The following is a 25,283-nucleotide window of genomic DNA, read 5'->3' as shown; positions in this document are numbered from 1 at the left end:
GGACTGTGGCGATCTCCCCTCTCATCAAGGGATGAGGAATCTGGGATATTTATCCCTCAGCTTCACCGGGTGAGGGTGATGCTGAGGTCCTGCCTGGTGGCGGGGTGGCTGGGCCTGCAGCGTGGGAAGCCCTCGCGAAGGGAGACGCAGGGCTGCAGAAGGAGTCTGCCTGCCGAGCATCGAATGGGGCGGGCGTCGACGCCTCCGTTATAAATATCAGCTTTGCCCGATTCTTAGCTAGCCTTCCAGAAGTAATCTAAGCACATACAAGCATATGTGTGTGTATTTCATATATTTTACACAAGTGGGAGCCTACCATCAAAAATGTACACATTTATGGAGCCACCATGAAGATACATTGTTATAATAAAAATAAAAACGTACAGAACAGTTTTTAAACCAAAATGGAATCATACTCTACATAATGTTTTGAACACGCTCTTGCCCCCCCAATTAATGTATATCGAACAACTTTTTTCATGGCACAATTTTTATGAGTTCAGTGAATTCCATTGTGAAGATAAGCCATAGTTTTTAAAAAGTTAAAGTTTTAAACAATTCTTGATTGTTGGACATTTCTATCACTTTGATTTCTCACTGTTATAAACAACACATGCTCGAAGATTTCATACATGTGTTCAATTATTTCCTTAAAATAAACCCCAAGAAATGCAATGGCTGTAAAAATAAAAAAAAAGAAAAGAAACAGTCTCCTGACATGGTTTCCAAATAATGTTTCCAGAAAATTGTATCATTTTGCACATCTTTTTCAGAGTATTACAGAATGCCCATTTCCCAACACCTTCACCAACACTGATTATTATTTTCTTTTTTCTTTTTGCCAAGTGAGAAATTATATCCTAATCTGAAAAAGTGTCTTCAGGAAAGTGTTCCCAAAGCACCAGTGTGATGGACATAAGGTGTCCTCTTGGAAGAGAGGAAAATCCACCGAAATATGGGGCTGTCCTGGAAAGTGGGAGATCTTGGCTGGGGACACCCCCACACTGGGCACAGAGGGATGTGCTGGTTCTGGTCCACTGTTCTCCCAAAGGCCGCCCAGCTGTGTGCCCAGGAGTGGACCGTGTGGACCCCATCCCCCCGGGCTCCCTTATCTATCCTTCACCCACCAATGGGGTTCAGCCATCGGGAGGCACCATCAGCCATTGGAGGCCGGAGAAGAGGCAGTTAGATCTCCCCCACGCCCAGCTGTAGTGACAGTGTCACCAGACAGTGGCTGTGTCTCTATGCCCACAGCTCCTCTCCATGGATCCCTGTTAACTCCCTCCCTCCCTCCCGCTGCCTCTCCAGGGCTGGGGTAGCAAAGACTCTGTATTCATTTCCTGTAGCTGCTCTAACGAATCACCACAAACTTGATGATTAAAAACAACACAAAGTTGTTTTCTCACTGTTCTGGAGGCCAGAGGGTGAGATCAGTTTCACTGGGCCACCTGTGCAGGTGTCAGTGGGACTTTGCTCCCTCCCGAGGCTCTGGGGAGAATCCGGTCCTTCCCTCTTCCAGCTTCCGGTGGCTGCTGGCCTTCCTGGGCTTGTGACCAGGCCACCCCAATCTGCAAGACCAGCGTCTTGAAATCTCTCTCTGCTCCGTTTCACTTGGCCTTCCCCTCTGTGCGTGTCAGATGTCCCTCTGCCTCCGTCTTGTGAGGACACGTGTGACGGCATGTAAATTCCACCCAGATCATCCAGGATAATCCCATCTGAAAATCGATAATCTAATCACTTCTGCAAAGACACTCCCCACCCCCCCCCCCCCCCGTAAGGCAAGATTCTCGGGTTGCAGGGGTACGTAGAGGCGCCCTTTCTGCAGCAGCGGGCTCCCATAGCCACAGGTCCGGGTGCCCCACGTCCTTTCCTGGCCATGTCTCTGTCGATCGCCCCTCCGTCAAAGCATCTTCAAAACCCCAGGGGTCTGTGGGCTGCCTGGCACCCTCACCAGCACAGGGTCCTTGCACCCCGCACACACAGAGCTCTCCCTCCTGCTGTCTGCATTTGGACACCTCTGGCTTTAACTTCCTCCGGGTTCAATCCATTTATTTATCCAGAAATATGTACCGACCAACCACGGCCAGGCGCTCAGTGGAGCAGGGTTCTGCGGGCAAGGAGGCAGCGTGTGTCTCCCTAAGGGGCAGAGTGAGGAATAAGCCCCATCCACTGCCTCCAGGCCGGGCCGGCACAATTCCGGGGCGTTTGCATCCCTTGAATCTTCCAGCCGCGCGGTCCACACGCGATCCTCTGGCGCCCCCTCCCGGCCGCGCTCCGGGACTGCAGGGCAGCGCGCAGCCGCCCCTCACCCGGGAAGGACCAGGGCGGGGGGAGCCGGAGGGCGGGGGAGCCGGAGGGCGGGGGGGCCCCCGGCGGGCGGTTCAAAGCGCTAGGAGACAGACGTCCAAAACCAGGCGTCCGGCTGCCCCTCACCATTCCAGGGGCGGCTTCTGTCCGCGTGGCACAGTGGATGGAGCGTCTCTGAGTCCTCGCCTGCTGCTTCCTGGCTGGTGAGCTCCGTTGACTCATTGCACCTCTCTGTGCTCTGGTTTCCTCACCTGTAACATGGGGTTAATAACTGTACCTGCATCGCTGGGTCATAATGAGCTCGTCCATCCGAAGCTCTTCACCAAGGTAGGCACATCAAAGTATGATTGTCGTTATTGCAATTGGCGCCATGCTAGGCACCACGAATATGTTATCCCGGATCCTCATGATCACCCTGGAAATGGGCATTAGTGATCCTATTTCACAAATGAAGGATAAGGTTCAGAAAGGGTGATTGACTTACTCAAGGTCACACAGCAAAAAGTGTCGGAGATGGAATTAGAGGCTGGGTCTCTCCACATCCGACGTCCAGGGTCCTTCCCAGGCTCCACGTCATCATCTCAGGATGGGTTAGTTCATGCTGCGATTTTCCAGGGCTCACCTCGGCAGCAGAAGGGAAGATGACAGGAGGGTAGAAGGTGGCACTGTTTCCTCCAAAAGGAAAGCCAGGAGGGGCAGGCGGGCTCAGCTTCTGGTTTGGCTGGGGACTCTGTGCTCATCCAGAAGCAGAGAAATCAGACGTAGACCTTTGACCTGGGGAAATAAGGCCCCCTTCTCCTCCAAGATGGCACCTATGATGGTAAAGCGCTTGTTCCGCAAGGAATGGATCATTCGTGGGGCGATGACCATGATGGCAATGACGTAGCATGCCCATCACTGTCAGCCTCTTGCCCTAGACGGTAAGCTCCATGAGAGCAGGGAACATGTCACTGCCATGGCCTCGGTGCCTGGAACAGTGCCTGACACAAAGCAGGTCCTCATTAAACTCATGAACTCGTTAACTGTGGGAAGGAAGGAAGGAAGGGAGGAATGCACATGCATGCTTCTGTCCAGCAGAGCTCCCTGTCTAGTTGAACCATGACCAAGTTCAGTAGCTGACTTGGGGCTGCATTTCCCACTAACACATGTTCCATGATAGAAGGACTTGGGGCTCAGATAAATTTGGGACATGCTGTGAAAAACTTGGCCGAAGGACTTTTCTGGGACATTAATGTCCTGAGGCGCATTGAGAGGTTGTAGCAGTGAGTGAGGATGCACAGCATTTTCTCACCCTATGGACCCACCATTTCCCTCCTCCCCTCACAGGAGAGTGAGGGACATCTCACTGCACGCTGTTCCACAAAACACGATGTGGGAAGCGCTTTTCTAAGCCCACGGCGAGAGCACGGCTCCGAAGGTGAATCAGAAGGAGCCTTGTTTTCCTGGCCCTTTGGGATGACCACCTGAGCAGAGGGAACAGAATTAAGACACATGGAGTCCAGGGGGTGGCAAGCTGGCCCACGGCCTGACTTTGTCGATAAAGTTTTATTGGCATAGGGCAATGCTCATTCAGGGACGCACAGTCTGGGACTGCTCAAAACGGCCACGTTGACTGATTGTAACGGAGACTGTGTGGCTCGTGAAGCCTAAAATAAACACCATCTGACCCTTTGCAGAGAGAGTTTGCTGGCTATTGCTGGAGAAGATCCTTGCAAAACAAACCCGGCGAGGCTGAGCATCCCACGAAGGCTCTTGGAGGCAGACGAGGGGGCCTGACCCAGCCCCCGGGGAGGCAGGTGTTTGGAGGCGCTGGGACCACAGCAGCTTGTGTTGCACGCCTGCCACGCGCCCAGCATTGGCACACTCTGGTGTGTGCCCCAGGGGGTTCTTGGGAGCCAGCTCAGAGGTGGAGCTGAGCACGCAGAGTTCATTTCGGGGGTGCCCCTGGGATCAAGGGACCCCTAAGGAAGGGCAGGGAAGGAAGCAGAGGAGAAGCAGGGCTGAGCCGTGTCAAAGGACACCTCGGCTGACCTGATGGAAAATCCTGAAGATGGGCTGAGCCTTCAGCATGGCCCCTGATTAGGGCAAGGAGGCTGGGCCTTTCTGACCCCCCACTTCCTGCAGTCATTGGATTGGGGCCACCCAGGATGGTGGTGCCCAGGTCGAGGCAGGTCTCTGAGCTGAGGAGAGCCTCTGCTAACTGTCCTCCAGGAGGGGCAGCTGGGCGCCCTTCCCCTGGTCTGCCACAGTGAGCAAAAGAGACCCAGCCCTTGCCAGGGGAAGCTGACCTCCTAGGGGGGCAACAGTCATCACACATGTGGACGACCAAATGCCTGTGTAATTACAGATGGCAGGGGAAGGGGGGTAGTTCAGAGGCAAAATCAGTGTGGACCTAATGTAGATTGGGGGGCCCTCTCTGAGGATGAGGTGTTGAAGCTGAGGCCCAAGGTTAGAGCCAGATGTGGTCAGATGAAAAGCTGAAGGACGAGCTCAGGATGTGCAAAGGCCCTGAGGCCATATGTCAGCTTCCTCGGGCTGCTGTAAAAAATTACCACAATCTGAGGGGCTTAGAACAACTGAAATTCATCCTCTGACAGTTCTGGGGCCTAGAAGCCCAAAATCCAGGTGTCACAGGGCTGTGCTCCCTCGGAGGCTCCAGGGGAGATTACTTCCTTGCCTCTTCCAGCTTCTGGGGGTTGCTGGCAATCCTTGGCTTGCGAGTGCATTGCTCCAGTACTGCCTCCATCATCACGTAGAGTTCTCCCTGTGTGTCTGTGTCTCTACACGACCTTTTTATAAGGACACCAGCCACTGGAATTAGGGTCCCCCCTACATCCAGGATGACCTCATCTCAAGGTCTTCAACTTAAAGACATCTGCAAAGACCCTATTTCCAAATACATTCCCAGGTTCCAGGGGCTATTAAGGGACACAGTTCAACCCACAGCAGGTGAGGACGAGGGCTGCACAGTCGGGAAGCAGGAAGTGGCCAGTGTGGCCGGAGCTGAGCCGGTGGGGAGTGGGGGTCAGTGGTGCCTTTGCAGGATCCGGAGCCCAAAGTCAGAAAACGAGCTCACTTTTCAAAGCAGGCCTCGGCGATCCTCTGTACGTGCGAAGGAGGCATCTGCCCGCAGCACAGCTGAAAAGAAAAGGAAGGATGGGTCTGGGTTTACCCCCAGCCCATCCCCAGATCACCTGCCTGGCCCCGGGCCAGCATGGCAGCCAGCCCGGATTAGACAGACGCTGGAACTCGGAGCCCGCAGAACCCGGGAGAAGACCCCCTTTGGCTCGTCTTCTTAGCACATGGTCAGCCTTTCCCAGCCACAGGCTGTTTGACGAATGACTTGTGATGTGTGCTGTGTCACCAGGAGAAAATTTATGGTCCACTCTGACAGCAGGAGGGGCCCCCATAGCCCTGGCACTGGGGCCCCAGCAGGGCCGATGGGGTGGGGGGGGCCGGGCTCGGCTGCCACCTGTCTCAGGTGAGCTGCCTGATGTGCAGGGGTGGCTGAGGCTGGTGCACACCTGGCCTCCTGTCTCGAGTCACCCTGGCACCTGCGTCCCTCAAGGCTGCTCTTCCCAGGGGCTTCTGGGTGATGGGCAGTGGACTGCTGGGGCCACATTGAAGGTGCCAGGTGGCGACACCCAGGGCAACGGTCTCCCGCACCCCCTTGCTGCCCCCACTTCCTGACCCCTGGGGGTGATCACAGGTAGGGAGGAGCAAGAGGCACCCACTCCAACCTGACCTTGGTCCCTACTGTGTGATCTTGAGCGAGTGTCTCCTTCTTCTGAGCCTCAGTTTCCCTGTGTGTCAATGGATAGGAAGACAGGATGTGTGCGTCCTGATAAAAACTAAAGTTGACTATTTCTGAGCCTTTCTACACACTGGCAAAATTGCTAAAAATTAAAACTCTACAGAAGATGACGTGGCAGACAGCCCCTTAACCCGGCGACTGGTTACCATCCGTCAGTGCCCCACTCTGGGACAAATCAACATGACAGCCCGAATCCAGCCATAAGGAAATAGCATTCTAACCCCAGGAGAGACATCCTACAACACGGCCTGCCTGGAGCCTTCAGAAGCTCATGGTCCTGAAGGAAGGCTGAGGAAATTCTGCAAATAAAACAGTGCAGATTAAGGGAGTCTAAAGACATGTGACAGGAGATTGCAATGTGTCAGACTGAATCATTAGTCAGGAAAAAAAATGATTGGGGCATTCGTTGAAATTTGGGTATGCATTATTGGATACGTATTGGATTGATATCAGATCTCCCGAATTGATGATTGCACTGTGGTGATGTATCAGATACACACTGGAGTGTTTCTGGGTGAATGGCCTTGGTGTCTGCCATGTATCTGCAGATGGTTTTGTAATAACAATCATATATAAAGAGCCACGTCAATCAAATGACATGAATGAATGTTAATATTCAGTGAACCTGAGTGAGGATACATAGGTGTTGGTTGAGCTGTTTTTTGATAAAATGTTTTTAAAATTATAGTGAAAATATACTTACAGGTAATCCTGAATGCTGTTTTTTATGCATATTATCATATTTTATTTTTACCACATGCCTGGAAGCTGGATACTACTGCTACTCAATTTTATAGAAAAGAAAACAAGCTTAGAGATGAAAAGTTTGCCAGGATCACGCAGCCTGAATGTGATGAGCTAGGATTTGAGCCCAGGGCCATCCCCTGGCTGAGTTATGGGGTTTCACAAACCTTCCGTGGACCACTCAACATGCTGTTTCTTGCCTCCAGGCTTTTCACACACTGTTCCCTCTGCTGGAAAGTACCCTCTCCTCCCCACCCCTTGCCTTTGCCTGAGAGCACAGCTGTCAAACCCCCTCCTCTGAGAGGCCTTCTTGGACCCCCAGCCTAAATCAGGCCCCATAGGGCCTGTAGCCCACTTCTCACAATGCTCACTGCACTTGTAACTATTTGTCTAACGTCGGCTTCCCATGAGCAGAAAGTTCCAAGAGACAGCAGCAGAAAGTTTCATATTTACTGCTATAGCCCCTGTACCTGGCAGCAGAGTCACTCAAATATTTGTTGAATTGTATTAAACTAAAAAGTGTCAGGAGCCCTAGAAAAGCTGCTGTTTGAAGAAACCTGTCCTGTGAGAAAGGTCCACAGAGCACTGAAGGCGATGGGGCAGCTCCAAGGCCACAGGCAGATACAGTGTATCAGTTAGCTATTGCCGCATAACAAGCCAGCCCACGGCCCAGGGGCCTAAAACAGTTAGCACCTGTTATTACTCATGAGTCTACAGTCAGCCAATTATCCTGGGTTCTCCAGAGAAACAGAACCAATAGGAGACAGATAGGAGAGAGAGAGAGATGTATTATAGGAATTGGCTCAGGCAGTGACCCAAGCTGAGAGGTCCCACGATCTGCAGGTGACAAGCTGGCCATCAGGAGAGGGGAGGGGCAAGTCCCAGTCAGAGCCCGCAGGCAGGAGGAGACCCATGTCCCAGCTTAAAGACAAGCAGAGAAAAAGAATTCTCCCTCATTTCACCTTTTGTTCTCCTAAGGCTTCCAACGGGATGGCTGAGCCCCACCCACGCTGGGATGGCCATCTGCTTTCCTCAGTTTACCAATTCACATGCTACTCTCTTCCGGGAACACCCTCACAGACACACCCAGCATGACGGTTAACCAAACAGCTGGGCAGCCACGGCCCTGTCAAGTTGACTCATAAAATTCACCGCCACAGCCAGCCGGTTGGTGCTGCTTGAGTGCGCTGGGGCTCCGCGGATCTGGGCTGGGCTCCAGAGATGTCTCTGGTCAGCGGGCCGAAGAGCAAGGGGCTGGGTGGTCTAGCATGGCCCCACCCACACATTCCGTGGTTGGCCAGCTGTCGCCGTGGGCGAGGGAGTGACCAGACCAGGAGCCTCTCGTCACCCAGATGATCAACCTGGGTCTGTTGTCAGGAGGTGCATGCTCCTCGTGGCCTAGGCTTCTGCCCCATTCTGCTGCTCCAGACAGGTCACACGGCCAGCCCCGATGCCAGAGGTGGGGAAACAGGCTCTGTCTCCTGATGGGAAGAGCTGCAAAGTCTCCTGCCACGGATGTGGATAAAGGCAGGGGACATTTTTGTGCTGGATCTATCACAGCTGGACTGGAATTGCGGCTGTGTAACTTCTGAGCTGTGTGACCTTTGCACTTTCCTGTCCTTAACAAACAAAAAAGCATAATTAATACCTACCTTACAACATTGTCGACACATGGATGAGTGATCATGTGCAAGATGTGGGGTCCCAGTTCTTCGTCCCCAACTTGATCACACCATTGCCTTAACCCCCTTCTCCATGTAACCCTCCATATGTGTCAATTTCCAGCTTTCAAGGCTTGCTGCCTCCAGGAAGCCTTCCCTGATAGCACTCTGACCCAATGTAGTCAGATCTACCGTTGGAAAGCGCTTCTGAACAGTAAAATAATTGATGCCTAAAATGCCTTTGGGCATCACCGTTTCCATTTAAAATGTCTCAAGTCCCCATCCCATGGGCCCTGAGAAGCCCAGCTTCCGCCTCAATATTTCTTTTGGTAAATATATTAGATTTCAAAAAATAGACATGCCCCCAGCAGCAATCACCTCTCTTTCTCCAGCCATCCTGTTCTCCTTCCTGGAGGAAACCACTGTTACCAATTTCTCATCTATTCCCCCAGAAACAGCCAAGCTAGGGGATAAGCAAGCATCTTCTGCGAAGGGCCAGGCGGTAAATATCCGCAGCGTTGCCAGGGTAGGGTCTCTGTTGCAGTTTCTCCTCTCTGCTGTTGCAACACAAAAGCAGCCGCAGACCAGACATAAAAGAATGGGCGTGGCTGTGTGCCAATAACATTTTATTGATGGACATGGAAATGTGAATTTTGTATCATTTTTATGAGTCACAAAATGTTATTGTTCTTTTGATATTTTTTTCCAACCATTTAAAAATGTGAAAACCATTCTTCGCTGTCAGGCCATACAAAATCAGGCGGTGGGCCCAATTTGGCCCAGGGCGTTGTTTGCTCGCTGGATAGAGAAGCAAGGAGGTGGAGAGAGTCTTTTCTGCACCAAAGGGAGCTGCTTCTGCCCTTGGTTTTGCCCTTTATAACGTACTTGGTGATAATTCCACATCTAGACATACTGACCTCACAAATCCTTTTAATTTTCAAAATATCTTTTTTAAAAGTATTTCACTAACCCTTTTCGAGATCTTCCCCCACCGCTGGCCTGTCCCTGGTTGGAAGTTAATTCCTTGGGATCCAGGCACAACTTCCCACAGCTTCCCCCCAACACACTCGTGAAGGCGGCCGTGGATGGAGGTGACTTACACCTGCCTGTTTTTTAATCCTTGGGCGTAATCAGAGAGGCCAGCCAGGCGGGGTCCAGGTGCCCCCGGATTATATTTGCTGGGAAAGACAGAGGCAGAGACAAAACCAGGAGGAAGGAGAGCAGGAAGACGAATAATAATGTTACCACGTGGCTGTTTATTGAATGCACGGTGAACGCAGCCCAGGAACGGTCCGTCCTTCCCCGACATGTGGCGACCATATTTTACTGGGACGGGCCAATTGGCAAAGAGCATTCCACTTTCTTTTAATACCTTTGAAAGACCTTCTGATTTGTGAATTTCTTTCAGGAAGCCTACGTTAAGTCGCGCATTTTAATAAAGGCAGTTCATAAAAATAATAAAATAAAAGTATACGAAGCCAGGACAGGCTGGGCAGCCCACATGCCCTCTCATAAAAGGCTAATATCTCAGAGCTGCCTTGTAAAGCCTGCTCCAGCCCGCCTGACCAGGGTCACAGTGTGCAGAGAACAACCCTCTAATTGTCACTTAATTAAGAGCGCTTTCATACATATCAATAAATATCTGTTGAGTAAACGAATGACTTTGAAACACAGCGACCCCTTAAGTCCTCTACTCTCGGCTTGAGGGCACATGTTTGTGTGTGTGTGTGTGTGTGTGTGTCTTTTTGTTGCAGTCTACCTAAGACGTGGAGAGGGTGAAATGTGATCTTCAAAGGAACCTACTACAAAGCAGTAAATTCTCATGTAGTGGGTTGAACAGCAGCCCCCTAAACAGGTATGCCCACGTCCTAATCGCTGGCACCTATGAACGTGACCTTATTTGGACACCTAAAAGTTAAGGATCTCAAGATGAGATCATCCTGGATTTTAGATGGGTTCTAAACCCACTAGCAGGTGTCCTAATTAGAGAAAGGAGAGAGGATAGATTTGACTCAGACACTAGAGGGGAGGTGGTCACGTGAAGACAGAGGCAGAGCCTGGAGCGATGCAGCCACAAGCCAAGGACACCTGGAGCCACCAGCAGCCGGAAGAGGTAAGGACGGACCCTCCCCCGCAGACTCCTGGGGCAGCGCAGACCCGCCGACACCCTGATTTTGGATTTCTGGCCTCCAGAACTGTGAAAGAATACCTTTCTGTTGTCTTAAGCCACTAAATTTCTGGTTATTAATTACAGTAGCCCTAGGAAAGCCATACACCCCGTAATCCTACCACTTAAAACTATCCAATACTTAATACTACTTAATAGCTAGACGACTTTGAGCAAGCTGCTTCACTCGCCTGCTTCCCAGTTTGCCCGCCTGCAAGATGGAGATGTTTCCACCCTACACGTTCTAATAAGCACGGGTGATGCTCAGTAATTGATTCACGGTGCCTGGCAGCCTCTCGGAGCCTCAGTTTCCCCGTCTCTAAAAGGGAGGCAAGAACCCCTAATCTTCCCTCCATTCTCAGGGCCGTTTTAGGACTCAAAAGTAAAATAAAATAGTAAAGGAAAGGATATGGCAGTCTGCGAAGCACTCGCCGAGCCGGCCACGCGCAGCCCGCGCCGACGTCAGCATCCAGCGCCCTCTGCCGACTCAGCCCCTGCGTTGGTCTCTCCGGGCGCCGCCCAATAGCCTGCGCCTGCGCAGAATGCAAGCGCTCAGGCCCGCCCCCTGGGGGGAGTGATTTCCTCGGGTCGCTCCTGTTTGGCCACGCCTACTTCCGGAAAGGGCAGGCCTACGTGCAGAGCACGTGACTTAGTTTCGCCTGGCCAAAGATGGCGGCGCCCAGAGCGGTGGCGTGAAAGTTGTTGGCGGAAGACGCTGTCCGTTCGTGCGGAAATTTAAACAGCGGTCACCGTGCGCCATGTCGCGACTGATCGTGAAGAACCTCCCGAACGGGGTGAGTGCAGGGCCTGGACTTGGGGGTCTGAAATTGGGACCAGCCGGGAGCTGGGGTTGAGACGGAGGTTGCTGGGGAGAATCGAGGGGCTTTGGCTCTGGGGCAGCATTGCGGGCGGATTCGGAACGCAAAAGGGGCAGGATCTTCGGCAAGTCCCCTTGTGACAGTTGGGAGAGAGGGATAGTGAGTGCTCAAGGTTTCACAGCCGGCCCGTGGGTATCTGACTCCCAACCAGACAACTTTTTTCCCAGGGAGACCTCCCCCACTCCCTTGTGCTGGATGGTCTCTCCCACAGCCCCTCTCGTCCGACCCCTTTTTTGTTGTTGACACGTGGCTGGATCAGACACTGTATTTATATTTCTCTGCCACTCAGGAGACTGTGGGGGAGGCGTGTGGGGAGCGTTAGGCTGAGGACCTGCATTCCAATTTCCAGTCCCGCCTTTAGGGTAGGGAGCAATTGTTTAAGAAAACTGAGTGGGTGTGAAGGGCTTTAAACCATTTATCCAGTAAGTAGGGAGACGTGACTCATTCATGCTTCTCTCTTCCCCGAGAGCCCAGCACAGAGCCTGGTACGTGGTAGGCATTCAGTAGAAACATGCCGAATGAGTGAGTGAAGAAATAGATGAATATGTGTGGTACCAGCTGACTGAACGCAGTGCGCCCGAGTGGTCCATCCTTATCTGTTTCGCTATGCCTTTTTTTGGGTGGAGAGCTCCCACACCACTGGGGTGGCCAGTAAGCTCATTCCCAAAATACAGCATGTGCCCTTGGATGGCATGAGGGATCTTCTGTGCTCTTGACTCTGCCCCCCGGGAGCCTCCCTCCTTCGAAAGAGTGAGAACACAAGACCATTTATGCTTTCTTGTGCTTCTTTAACTTTATTTTTTTACCCCCAGCAGGTTGTGGGGGACCTATAACGTGATTTAAAAAATTCAAACAGTACAGTGTGTAGAAAACGAGAAGCAAAGTCTTTGGTTCCATGCTACCCCCCATCTCTCTCCAGGTGTAACCATCTCAATAGTTAGTTTTTAGGATTCCTCATAGTCATCTCTATGTCCAAACAGTGTGCTCTCTCCATTTCTTGGTTTATATACCTCAGTGATTATCTGCTGACCGCCCACTATGAAAGATGAACCTAGCTTCTCTATTCCTCCCTTCCCGTCTCTATTATATGATTGTTTTTAATTCTTCCGTTGTTTACCCTCAGCAGTATACTTTTACCAAATATATGTCATTGATCCATCCATCCTCTTAGGCGGGGTCTCTTGATGCCTGACTTTGGTGGATGAGGATTTTAGCCTGGCTGCCCTTGCTTCTTCGCCTCCCAACTTCCGTCTCATTGTGCTTCTCATTCTGTCTCATTGGCTGGTTCTCTTACCATTGGCTGTCTTGTCCGATGAATGAGAGAATTAATAAAAACAATATTAAATTAATAAATACCAATTAACTAGTTAATATTAAAATTAAATTAATAAAGACAATAGTAGCTAACACTTGGAAAGCTTAGTATGTGCCAGGCACTGTTCCAGGTGCTTTAGGTAAAGTAACTGAGTTAATCGTCACCCTAACCCTAGGAGGTAGGTTCCCTTATTATGCCCATTTTAAAGATGAAGAAACTGAGCTAAAGCAAGGTAAAGTGATTTGCCGGAGGTCACACAGAGCTGGTGATTCGTAGAGCAGGGGTTGAATTGAGCGATGTGGTTCTAGAATTTGTATTCCTGACCACTACACCATCCTCTCTCTCTCAGCTGATTGCATGCCCTTTTCTTAGCTCTTTTCCGACGGACGTTTAGTAGCAAGGGCTTGTTCTGTTGCTGACATTGTAGATAGCAATGGGTAAGACGCAGTCCCCACTTTTACGGTACTTGCGGTCCAGCGGCAGAGACAGACACTGGATCACTGTGATGTGAGGTGCAGGGACTGAGGTACGAACTGGTGCTCGTGAGCACAGACGGGTTGGGTACCTGGCCCACCTGAGGAATCTGGGAGAGCTTTACTGGGGGAGCTGATGATTGAGCTGAGGAGGAGGAGGAGCTAGCCGGGGTCTGTCAGGGTGATTTCACCCAGAGGAAACAAGGGTAGAAAAACCTCAGAGATGGGAAGCAGAGAAGCCTGCGACGAATTTGTCAAGAGATGCTGCTGAAGAGCTGGGTCGAGGCCAGATCGTGGAAAATCTCCTGTGTTACCTTGAGTGCTTGTTCTTGAGCCTTTGTTGTTAGAAAGTCACCAGAAGGTCTTTGACAGAGGACTGATGGGGTCACACTCGAGTGTGGTCCCTCCCAGTAATGGGGAAGGTGAAGCCACTGCCTTTTCCATACCTGAGCTGAGTCACAAACCCTGATTCTGCAGACCCTGAGCAGAGCGTTGATCCTCTGTGAGCTCCATTTTCTCCTCTACAAAATGCACATCATAATTCCCAACTCACAGAGTGACTGTGAGATTTCAGTAAGGTCAGAGTCCTTAAGAACCTGCCTCAGAAAATGTCTTTTTCCTTTCTACTGGGCTGCCAAGGACTCTAGCTTCTTGACTTTTAGAGCTTGTTTTGGCCGTTTGTGGGGTGCTGGGTGCCCCCTCAACCCCACTGCCACACACACACAAATCTCCCCATATCTGCTTAGGAAACTCACTGAGTTCTGAGGGGAGCCAGGCTGGAGAGAGGATGATGGAAGCCAGGAGCCAGTTTTACATAGTGTGGGGCTCCTTGACCAAATAATAGTAATAATAATGTTAGTGTATTAGTTTTCTATTGCTGCTGTAACAAATTACCACCAACTTCATGGGTTAAACAATACTAATTTATTATCTTAGAGTTTTGAAGGTCAGAAATCCTGAAATCACGGTGTTGGCAGGGTTGTGGTCCCTTCAGAGACTGTAGGGGAGGGTCTGACTCGTCTAGAGACTACCTGCATTCTTTGGCTCTTAGTTACATCCCACATCTTCAAAGCCAGTAGCAGAGCATCTTCCAGTCTCTTGGTGCTTCCATCTTCACGATGCCTTTTCCAGTTCTGACCCTCCTGTCTCCCTCTTACAAAGATCTTGTGATGACATTGAGCCCACCTGGCTAACCCCAGCTTATCTCCCCATCTCAAGATCTGTAACATAACCACATCTGCAAAATTCCTTTGGCCAAGTAGGGTCACATATTCACAGGTCCCAGCATTTAGGACGTGGACGTCTTTTGGGGGCCTCCATCACTCTGTCTACCACAATTAGCAAACACTTGTACACCTTACCACGTTCATTTATTCTGACCTACTACTGTGTAGCAGCCACCGTGCTGGGCTCCTTTTATAAGTGGTCTCCTTATCCTGGTGACAGCCCAGAGGGTAGGAAGATTTCATTGCAGCCGCTCTGACTCTTGATTTCCTCATTGGTGACATGAATAAGGGACTTCCTCTAGGCCACGAGCTAGCAGGTGTTCCAGCCAGACAAAGCACACTCCGCCACCGCCTCGTCTGAGGTCACCCTGGGGAATCCCAGGGCCTCGGGTTTCCAGCTCGCTCTGTCCCCTAGGCTCTGAGGACTCCCCGGCTCCTCCCTCATTGCACTTCTTCTGTCCTAGATGAAGGAGGAGCGTTTCAGACAGCTGTTCTCCGCCTTCGGCACGCTGACGGACTGCAGCCTGAAGTTCACCAAAGATGGCAAGTTCCGCAAGTTTGGCTTCATCGGCTTCAAGTCCGAGAAAGAAGCCCAAACAGCACTGAACCATTTCAACAAGAGTTTTATTGACACCTCCCGGATCACAGTGAGTCAGCACGAATCTCGCCCCTGCCTGTCCGTTGAAAGTGACGCCACTTAATTTTTCCCTCTACCCCCAAGTCCAGAGTCTGTCCTCTTTCCGGCTGTGACGTCTTTGGTCCTCCTCACTGGTTCTCAAACTTCCATGCATATGAATGCCCTGAAGAGCTTGTTAAAGCTCTGGGCCCCTGCTCCCGGAGTTCCTGATTCAGTATGTGGGGGCCCCAAAACCTTGCATGCCTAACAAGCTCACACGTGATGCGATGCTGCTGGTCCCAAACCCACGCTTTGAGAACCGCTGGTCTGCATCATTTATTCACTCACCCGTTAGCAAGCCCTCAGTGAGCACACACTCGATGCTGGGAATTTAGAGCAATGTTGTACCCCAGGTCCCCGTCCTCACTCACGGAGCTAGCAGCCCACAGGCAGGCAGGGGCCATCAGGTAAACAGACTGCTCACAGGCAGGGTCATCAGTGCGTGACGGGGGAAGCACTAGGGACTGATGGAGGACAGAGGAGGCCCCTTCTCTTGCCAGGGAGGGGTCAGGAAAGCTCCCTGGAGGAGGAGATCACTCACGTGCATTTAACAGCTTGGTAAAACACCTGTAACACTTTCTTGAGAAGAAAAAGATGTTGGACAAGTACATATCACGTGATCCCATTTATACACAGTCGTGTCCCTAAATCCATATGTGTATGATGTGTGCAGAGAGAGCCATGGAAGGATTGTTACTAAAATAGTAATTCTTCTCTCTGGGTGATAGGAAGTGGGGTCAAAACAAATTTTTTTCCCCTTTCCTCTGTTGTTTGAATTTTGTACAGAGAGCACATGTCATTATTACAGAAACAGCAGAACTGTTCTGAGAGTCCACACAGAGGGGTATGATGAGATGGCAGCCCCTTCCCCAGGGGTCGAGGTGGCCAGCCAGCATCCCCCTTGACTGGCAGGATGTGCCCCTGCCCACTGCGGCCCCAGCAGGACCAGGTCTCACAAAGCCACCCTGGGGAGTGGGCCTGGCCTTAGCCGTCAGCACTCTGCCACGCTCCAAACAGGCCACCCCTTTCCTCATGTTCTCTGGAGCCAGGCGGGCTCGCTTCACGGTGATGACAGTGATGCTGGCAGCTGTCAGCTCAGCACTACCTTCGCCAGCCCTCTGTCATCTCATTCCATCCTCTCAGCTGTCTGGTGGAGTGGGTGGCTACGAACTCAGGCTCCAGAGCCTGGCCCCTGTGTTCCAGTCTCTGCTCTGTCACTTTCTAGCTGGGTGACCCGGGGCTACTTCCTGAACTTCTCTGTGCTTGTTTCCTGATCTGAGAAGTGGGGAGAAGAATGGCTCCCGCGGCCCCGTTGGGAGGCTGTGTGTACTTGCAAAGCTCTTAAGACAGTACCTGACATGTGGAATTCTCTGGTAATTGTTAATGACTATAATGACTTTAAGGAGGAGTAAGCCGGAATTAGGAGAGGGTAAGTCATTTGCTTTAACCAACTTAGCCAGTAAGTGGCAGCTGCCTTTTAAAAAGCCTAAGATGCTGAAGGGCGGCATCCGTGCTGGCACCGTGGCAAGTGTCACCATCACCGCCTCCTTCTCCCTCTCCCATGCAGGTGGAGTTCTGCAAGTCCTTTGGGGACCCGACAAAGCCCCGAGCCTGGAGCAGACATGCCCAGAAACCCAGCCAGTCCAAGCAGCCTTCAAAAGACAAAGACTCCATCCCCCCAGAAACTAAGAAAGTACGTGAAGGCCACTCCTGCCTGCGTCCCCAGTGTCAGCAGGGCAGTCATCCCCGGGAGGGCAGGGCAGTGGCAGTGGAATGACCGGAGAATCCCTCTCGGATGGTTCCTGAAGGCGGGCCTCCCAGGGCAGTCTGGTTCCATCTCCCTGCCCGTCACCTGGGACCCTCACTGTCTGCACCTTCTGTTTTCAGGATGACAAGAAGACAAAGGCAGCAGGTGAACTGGAGAAGGTGAGTCTGCTGTTGACCCAGAGGGAGGGCACCCGGGGTGGTCCTGGGAGGGCCGTAGCAGGCTGGCCCAGCAGGCAGAGCCATCCTCTCGTCTCCCCTTGCCACGTCTCTGTGGCTTCACGGTCTTCGTGTCTGAGGAAGAGGCCACTCTGCCCTCCCAGGACTGACCCAGCTGACCCCAGGGCTCCTCTAGAGACAGGGGGAACGAGTTCAGAAGATGCTCTTGCCTCCTGGGAGTCAGGAAGGGTGAGCCCTACTGTAACGTTCTCTGCCTCTTCTCTCCTCTCTCTGCTCCCCTGCTGCCCGCTCCGGTGCCACCAGCTGAAGGAAGACGGCGAGTTCCAGGAGTTCCTGTCAGTTCACCAGAAGCGGACGCAGACAGCCACCTGGGCCAACGATGCCCTGGACACTGAGCCCTCGAAAGGGAAGAGCAAGCCGGCCGACGACTACCTGAACTTCGACTCTGATTCGGGGCAGGAGAGTGAGGAGGAGGGAGCTGGGGAGCACCCGGAAGGTAAGGGCGTCCGCGCGCACGTGAGTGCTCCGTGCTGCAGTGCGCGCCCCCGCATGCACCCGGGCCTGTGTGTGTGTGTGACAGGGGGCCCCTCGGTGCCAGACGCAGGAGATGGCGAGTCAGACACTGCCTCTGCTGGGGTCATGAGCCCACCGGCAGGTACTTAGGCCTTGACCGGCCCTGGTCACTCAGTCAGTCCATCAGTCAGATATTTACAGGGCACCTTCTGTATGCCAGGTGTTGCTTTAGGCATTGGAGATAAAGCAGTGAGCAAGAGAGAAGAACCTTTTCCTGTGGAGCTGTCGTCCCCGTCAGGGGAGAGAAAGAACAAAGAGAGGAGTCCACTGTTAGTGTGTTACATGAAGACCTGTCCTCAGAGGGAAAGCTGGAAAGGGGACCGGAGAGTTCTCGGGGGAGACCTCAGAGTCGGGGAGGGAGTGAGCCTGTGTCCTCAGAAGGGCTCCTGGTATAGTGGGGGACACCTGGGGATGTGAGCAATTGCAGTCCAGAATGGCAAGTGCGGAAGTGGAGGTCAGGAATAGATTGTAGTTTAAAGCGAGAGAATGGATTTAATGTGAATTTTATGCCTGGTCAAGTTTCTGTGCAAAGCTGGGGTCCGAAGGACTCACGGGGAGGTGGTGGGACACAGTAGGGAAGCAGACAGGAAGGGGGTTGCAGGCCGAGGGAACAGCGTAGCAAAGGCACGGAGGAAGGCAAGTGCAGGAGCTTGAGGGGGCTCTGTGGGTTCAGGATGGCTGGAGCGGAGGAGATGGGGCTGGGGGCAGAGGCCAGGCAGCTCCCGCACGCTGGAGCAGAACAAGTTTGGGTTTCCTCCTGAGAGCACCTGGAAAGCATGGGGGCTTCATCAAGGAGCGATAATCCTGCAGGTGCTCCCGAGCGGGCCGCATTTGAGAGAATGGATTCTCGAGAGCAGGGCTGGTGCGGGGAGCCACGGAGCTCTCAGCCTGCGGCCCGTGAAATATCAAAACTCTGGCGGTTTCACCCCATGTGACATTACTTCTCAGAGGACCCACTGGGGCTGCGTGGCGCAGGACCCCTGGTTGCCGTGGGCTCAGTGCTCATGCCGCTCGCAAGTGACACCACCGTGCTGTCTGCCGTCCTGGGCTTCTGGTTTGCTCACGACTGTCGCTGACTCGCAGCCTCCCTGTCTTCCCAGAGGAAGATGGCAGCCTTGAACCGAAGGCAGCTGTGCAGAAGGAGCTGTCGGACATGGATTACCTGAAATCCAAGATGGTGAAGGCGGAATCGTCATCCTCCGAGGAGGAGGAGAGTGAAGATGAGGCCGTGAACTGTGACGAAGGGAGCGAGGCCGAGGACGAGGACTCCTGCGCCATCACTGCCCAGCAGGACGGAGAGGGGCCGGGGTCTGGCCGACAGCAAGGGATCCCGTCTAGGAGTAGGAAACCACCGGAGGCCAGGGCCGAGGTGTGTGGGGATTTGGGTGTGCCTGGGAGGCTGGGGGGCAGAGGGAAGATGTCCACCCTCGCACTCACCCACGTTCCCTGCACGCCAAAGACCTGGCTTCAGACCTTGGCCCTGCCACTTGCTTGCTGTGTGACCTTGGGCAGTCACTTCCCCTCTCTGAATTTATGTCCTGTACTGACGTGGAGAGGTTGCCTGCCTTCTGGAGTTGGGGGGCGTAAATGAGCTGCTGATGGATGTGAGCGTATGGTACTTGGTATTCAGTGGCAGTGTAGATAGATGTGAGCCCAAAATCGACAATAATAGATAACATTAATTGAGCACTTACTACATGCTAGGTACAATACCTGCTGTGTCATTTGTCGTTGGAGCTCATGACAATCTTGTCCTGTTTTATAGACGAGAAACTGAGGCCCAGAGGAGGAAAGTGTCTTGCCCTGGCTCATGGCTGGGAAATGGTGGGCTCGGATCTCAGACCCAGGGCTGCCGGGCCCTGGAGCCTAGATCATAAACATGGCTGCTTCCCTTGGGGCAGCCACCTCGTGTCCACCTGGAGTCCTCTCTCCTTAGAGACAGTTTGTCACGGTGTTTTGGTCCCCATCGCCTCATCCCCCTGAGACCCCAGTGAAGCATCAGCTCGTCCCCTGCCTGGCCCTTTCTTTTCAAAGCCCCAGCTTCATCTCCCTCTTGTTTTTTCTCTTTCCCCATCCCCCTCCCTCCTTTCATTTTCTGCCCCTCTAATTGCCACACCCTGTCCTCTTCTCCTAAAAAGATATATTTGAGAGAGAATGTCAAGTGTGGTGATGTCAGAGAGCCGTGGGTTCAAATCTCAGCTCTGACATGGCCTAGCTGTGGGACCGGGGTGAGGCACTTCTCCTCCAGAGGCCTCTGACTCCCACACAGGATGGTGGTCAGAGAGCACTGGCTCTGTGGCCAATTTCCACAACCCCGTGCCTTGGTGTGTGCTGGAACTCAGAAAGTTTCTGGTTTCAGGAAGATACGCCTATACCTTATGCAGTGTAGCGCCCCAGTGGGGTCTGGCTAGCGCTCGCTGATCAACCACATGACTGTTTCTGCAGTGACACAGAAGCGGCGACTCCTGCTGCGTGGGACAAATGTAAACCCTAGTTTGCCACACGTCAGCTCAGAGCAGGCTCTGCTGGCAAATGAGTTCAAGTCAGGGCAGCTTTTATTGCCAAAAGAGTAACAAAAAATTTAGGTTTTTCAGAGCTGTTTATTTCAATTCCAAAATTAGAGAAAACGTCCTGAACCTGTAATCCCTCTAAGATTGTTTTAAGCATTCACTAGGACAGTGGTGTCTACAGAGTGCTTTGCACAGAGTCTGGCACAGAGTAAGGCCTAAATCAGTGGTCACAAATATCAGTATACCTCAGTCTCCTTCCTGTGTCCTCTGGCCCCCCTGGGAGCCTGGGGCCCCTGTTGGCACACCCGCGGTGTGCCAGGCTCTGGTTCCAGCCCTCATTTCAGGGGCGCACATGGGGTCTGGCACCTCCTGCCTCAGGCTCTGGCCGGTCTCCACATCCACGGCAGGCACAGTACTTTCCAGCATTCTCCGGCTTGCCCTGGCCGCAGGCGCCTCCCTGAGCTCTCCCCGAGGCGTCCAGGTCTGTAGCAGGGAACTCACTGTGGCCCTTCTGTTCTTCACCATCCCCCAGACAGAGAAGCCAGCACACCAGAAGGAGCCCACCACCCCCCACACGGTGAAGCTGCGGGGAGCCCCCTTCAACGTCACAGAGGTATGTGCCAGTCACTGGGACCAGGGCGAGGAGCCCTGGGGGAGCAGGAGACGAGAGCGGGGATGCCAGAGCTCTGCTGCCTGGGAGCTTTATGACGAGCTGAGGACTGGAGCTGGGAGGACTTGGGCCACAAAGGCTGATTAATAAGATCTTAGGCATTGATAGGGTCAGGAAACAGGGCCCACCATACCAAGAGGGAGAAAGACTGGTTTTACTCACTGATCACCTACACTAGGGATGGGCAAACTTCTTCTGTTAAAAAGTAAAAAAAAAAAAGACGAGCTGATAAATATTTAAGGCCTTGCGATCAATGTGGTCTCTGTTGTGGCTGCTCAGCCCTGCTGTTGTAGCAGAGGCAGCCTGACAGGACAGGTGATGAATGGGCACGGCTGGTGCCAATAAAACTTTATTTACAAACACAGGCAGGGGGCCACATTTGGCCTGCATACCGTAGTTTACTGTCTACACGGCAGAGAACACATTTTTAATTGGCCTCCTTATGACAGTAACAGAAGTTCCGTAGAGGAAATGTTTTAAATGTAGCTAAATAAAAAGAAGAAAGTAGAAATCCCCTTTAACTAGGATGGTTATCTGAAGAGTCATCCGAGCTGAGCTGAGCGTGTGAGAGGCTTGCTAACCAGATGGGGGCCAGGATGCAGGTCTCATTCCTGTGGGTGTAATTCCTGTCGGTCCCAGGCAAAGTGGGGCACCCCACCCGGCACCTACATCCCACTCACTGACAACCGCTAATAAATTTCGAATATATCTTCTTAGACATGTTTTTCTTTGTGTGCAAACATTAACTTCTGTCTTTTATTTTTAAAAGCAGTCCTACAGTAGGAACTATTTTGAAACATCTCCCCATCACAATATGTCATAAGCATCTTTGAATATTGAATACTCTGCTACGAGAGCATTTTTTGTGTTGCAGAGGCAACATGTCCTTACTCTGGACACGCTGTGATATACTCACCCAATCCCCTAAATTGGGACCTGGCGGTTGTTTCCAGTCTTTTGGTCTTATAAACAGTAGTGCAGTCAGCTTTCCTTGAAGATCAGAGGTCAGCAGATTTTTTTCTCTAAAGGTCAGATGGTATGTATTTAGGCTCTATCGGCCATATGCTCTCTGTTGCACATTCTTCTTCTTTTTAGTTTATTATAATGTTATGAAATTTCAGTTGTGCATTATTGTCAGCCTATAAATGTGCCCCTTCACCCCTTGTGCCCAGCCCCCAGGCCCCTTCCCCTCTGGTAACCACTAAACTGTTCTCTTTGTCCACATGAGTGACACCATGTGGTGTTTGTCTTTATCTGGCTTATTTTGCTTAACATAATACCCTGAAGGTCCATGCATGTTGTTGCAAATGGGACGACTTTGTTCTTTTTTATGGCTGAGTAGTATTCCATTATATATATATACCACATCTTCTTTATCCAATCATCAGTGGATGGGCACTTGGCTTGCTTCCACTTCTTGGCTATTGTGAATAATGCTGCAATGAACATAGGGGGGCATGGGTCTCTTTGAATTGCTGATTTCAAGTTCTTTGGATAAATACCCAGTAGTAGGATAGCTGGGTCATACTGTATTTCTATTTTTAATTTTTTGAGAAATCTCCATACTGTTTTCCGTAGTGTCTGCACCAGTTTGCATTCCCACCAGCAGCGTATGAGGGTTCCCTTTTCTCCACACCCTCTCCAACATTTGTTATTTTTTGTCTTGGTGATTATAGCCATTCTAACAGGCATAAGGTGATATCTTCGTGTAGTTTTGATTTGCATTTCCCTGATGATTAGTGATGTTGAGCATTTTTTCATGTGCCTATGGGCCATCTGTGTATTTTCTTTGGAAAAATGTCTGTTCATATCCTCTGCCCACTTTTTGATCATGTTGTTTTTTTTGTTGTTGAGTTGTGTGAATTCTCTATATATTTTGGAGATTAACCCCTTGTCGGATGTATTATTTGCCAAGATTTTCTCCCAGTTGGTGGGGTGTCTTTTCATTTTGTTTCTGGTTTCCTTTGCCCTGCAGAAGCTCTTTAGCCTCAAGCCCCACTTGTTTATTTTTTCTTTTGTTTCCCTTGTTCAAGTAGACATGGTATCTGAAAAGATCCTTCTAAGACCAATGTCAGAGAGCATACTGCCTGTATTTTCTTCAAGGAGTTTTATGGTTTCAGGTGTTACCTTCAAGTCTTTGATGCATTTTTGAGTTAATTTTTGTGTATGGCGAAAGTTACTGGTCTGCTTTCATTCTTTTGCATGTGGCTGTCTGGTTTTCCCAGCACCATTTAATGAAGAGACTTTCCTTTCTCCGTTGAATGTTGTTAGCTCCTTTGTCGAAGGACAAGCTGTCCATAGATGTGTGGTTTTGTTTCTGGGCTCTCAATTCTGTTCCATTGATCTGTGTGTCTGCTTTTGTACCAGTACCATGCTGTTTTGATTACTATAGCTCTGTAGTACATTTTGAAGTTGGGGATTGTGATGCCTCCAGCTTTCTTCTTTTTTCTCGGTATTGCTTTAGCTATTCTGGGTCTTTCATTGCCATACATGAATTTTAGGATTCTTTGTTCTATTTCTGTGAAGAATGTCATTGGGATTCTGATTGGGATTGCATTGAATCTGTAGATTACTTTAGGTAGTATGGACATTTTAACTATATTTATTCTTCCAATCCATGTGCATGGAATATCTTTCCATTTCTTTATGTTATCATCAATTTCTTTCAATAACGTCTTATAGTTTTCATTGTATAGGTCTTTCACCTCCTTGGTTAAATTTATCCCTAGATATTTGTAAATGGGCTTGTATTCTTGAGTTCTCTTGCTGTTAGTTTGTTATTAGAGTATAGAAATGCAACTGACTTTTGTAAGTTGATTTGGTACCCTGCAACTTTGCTGTAGTTGTTGATTATTTCTAATAGTTTTCCGATGGATTCTTTAGGGTTTTCTACATATAAAATCATGTCATCCACAAACAGTGAGAGTTTCACTTCTTCATTGCCTTTTTGGATTCCTTTTATTTCTTTTTCTTGCCTAATTGTTCTGGCCAAAACCTCCAGTACTATGTTGAATAGGAGTGGTGAAAGTGGGCACCCTTGTCTTGTTCCTGTCCTCAGAGGGATGGCTTTCAGTTTTTGCCCATTGAGTATGATGTTGGCTGTGGGTTTGTCATATGATCTTTATTATGTTGAGGTACTTTCCTTCTATACCCATCTTATTGAGAGTTTTTATCATAAATGGATATTAAATCTTGTCAAATGTTTTCTCTGTGTCTATTGAGATGATCATGTGGTTTTTATTCCTAATTTTCTTAATGTGGTGTATCACATTGATTGATTTGTGGATGTTGAACCATTCCTGTGTCCCTGGAATAAATCCCACTTGATCATGGTGGGTGATCTTTTTAATGTGTTGCTGTATTTAGTTTGCCAATATTTTGTTGAAGATTTTTGCATCTGTGTTCTTCAGCAATATTGGCCTGTAATTTTCCTTCTTTGTGTTGTCCTTGTCTGGCTTTGGTATCATGGTGATGTTGGCCTCATAGGATGTGTTAGGAAGTGTTCTGTCTTCCTCAATTGTTTGGAATAGATTGAGAAGGATAGGTATTAAATCTTCTTTGAATGTTTGGTAGAATTCTCCTGAGAAGCCATCTCTTCCTGGACTTTTATTTTTGGGGAGGTTTTTGATTATGGTTTCAATCTCTTTACTTGTGTTTGGTCTATTCAGATTCTGTATTCTTCTTGATTCAGTTTTTGGAGGTTGTATGAATTTAAGAATTTATCCATTTCTTCTAGATTATTCAGTTTGTTGGCATGTAGTTTTTCATAGTATTCTCTTATAATTCTTTGTGTTTCTGTGGTATCCATTGTAATTTCTCTTCTTTCATTTCTAATTTTATTTATTTGAGCCTTCTCTCTATTTTTCTTAGTGAATCTGGCTAAGGGTTTCCCAGTTTTGTTTGTCTTCTCAAAGAACCAGCTCTTTGTTTCATTGATCCTTTCTACTGTTTTTTTTTGTTTGTTTGTTTCAGTTTCATTTATTTCAGCTCTAATTTTTATTATTTCCTTCCTTCTGCTGACTTTGGGCTTTGTTTGTTCTTTTTCTAATCTGTTAGGTGTAGTTTAAGATTGCTTATTTGAGATTTTTCTTGTTTGTTAAGGTGGGCCTATATTGCTATGAATTTCCCTCTTAGGACCACTTTTGCTGCATCCTGTATGAGTTGGTATGGTGTGTTTTTATTATCATTTGTCTCCAGATAGTTGTTGATTTCTCCTTTAATTTCTCCAGTGATCCATTGGTTGTTCAGTACCATGTTGTTTAGTCTCCACATATTTGTCACTTTCCCAGCTTTTTCCTTGTAGTTGATTTCTAGTTTCATAGTAT

General features: G+C 50.2%; 1 protein-coding gene and 1 long non-coding RNA gene across 3 annotated transcripts in view; one reads left to right on the top strand and one right to left on the bottom strand.

Annotated features, from left to right (window-relative positions):
• Positions 1-427: 427 nt before the first annotated feature.
• Positions 428-11,211, bottom strand: LOC139045921 (uncharacterized). Its single transcript, XR_011505340.1, has 2 exons — positions 8,905-11,211; positions 428-8,484 (listed from the first exon to the last, which is right to left on the bottom strand). It is a non-coding gene; the product is annotated as an uncharacterized lncRNA (long non-coding RNA).
• A 98-nt stretch (positions 11,212-11,309) lies between these two features.
• RBM19 (RNA binding motif protein 19) overlaps positions 11,310-25,283 on the top strand; it is a 131,455-nt gene continuing 117,481 nt past the window's right edge. For both annotated transcript variants that reach the window (XM_070516126.1, XM_014858617.3), the window contains exons 1-7: positions 11,310-11,487; positions 15,050-15,232; positions 16,829-16,954; positions 17,149-17,187; positions 17,509-17,701; positions 18,879-19,147; positions 20,821-20,901. In XM_070516126.1, coding sequence (XP_070372227.1) covers positions 11,452-11,487; positions 15,050-15,232; positions 16,829-16,954; positions 17,149-17,187; positions 17,509-17,701; positions 18,879-19,147; positions 20,821-20,901 — 927 coding nt within the window. In that variant the 5' untranslated portion in view covers positions 11,310-11,451. The remainder of the gene's footprint in view (positions 11,488-15,049; positions 15,233-16,828; positions 16,955-17,148; positions 17,188-17,508; positions 17,702-18,878; positions 19,148-20,820; positions 20,902-25,283) is intronic.

This window comes from Equus asinus, chromosome 8 (assembly GCF_041296235.1).
Source record: "Equus asinus isolate D_3611 breed Donkey chromosome 8, EquAss-T2T_v2, whole genome shotgun sequence".
Classification (NCBI taxonomy): domain Eukaryota; kingdom Metazoa; phylum Chordata; class Mammalia; order Perissodactyla; family Equidae; genus Equus; species Equus asinus.
The sequence above is the reverse complement of the archived record's forward strand: the minus strand, read 5'-3'. Positions and strand labels throughout refer to the sequence as shown.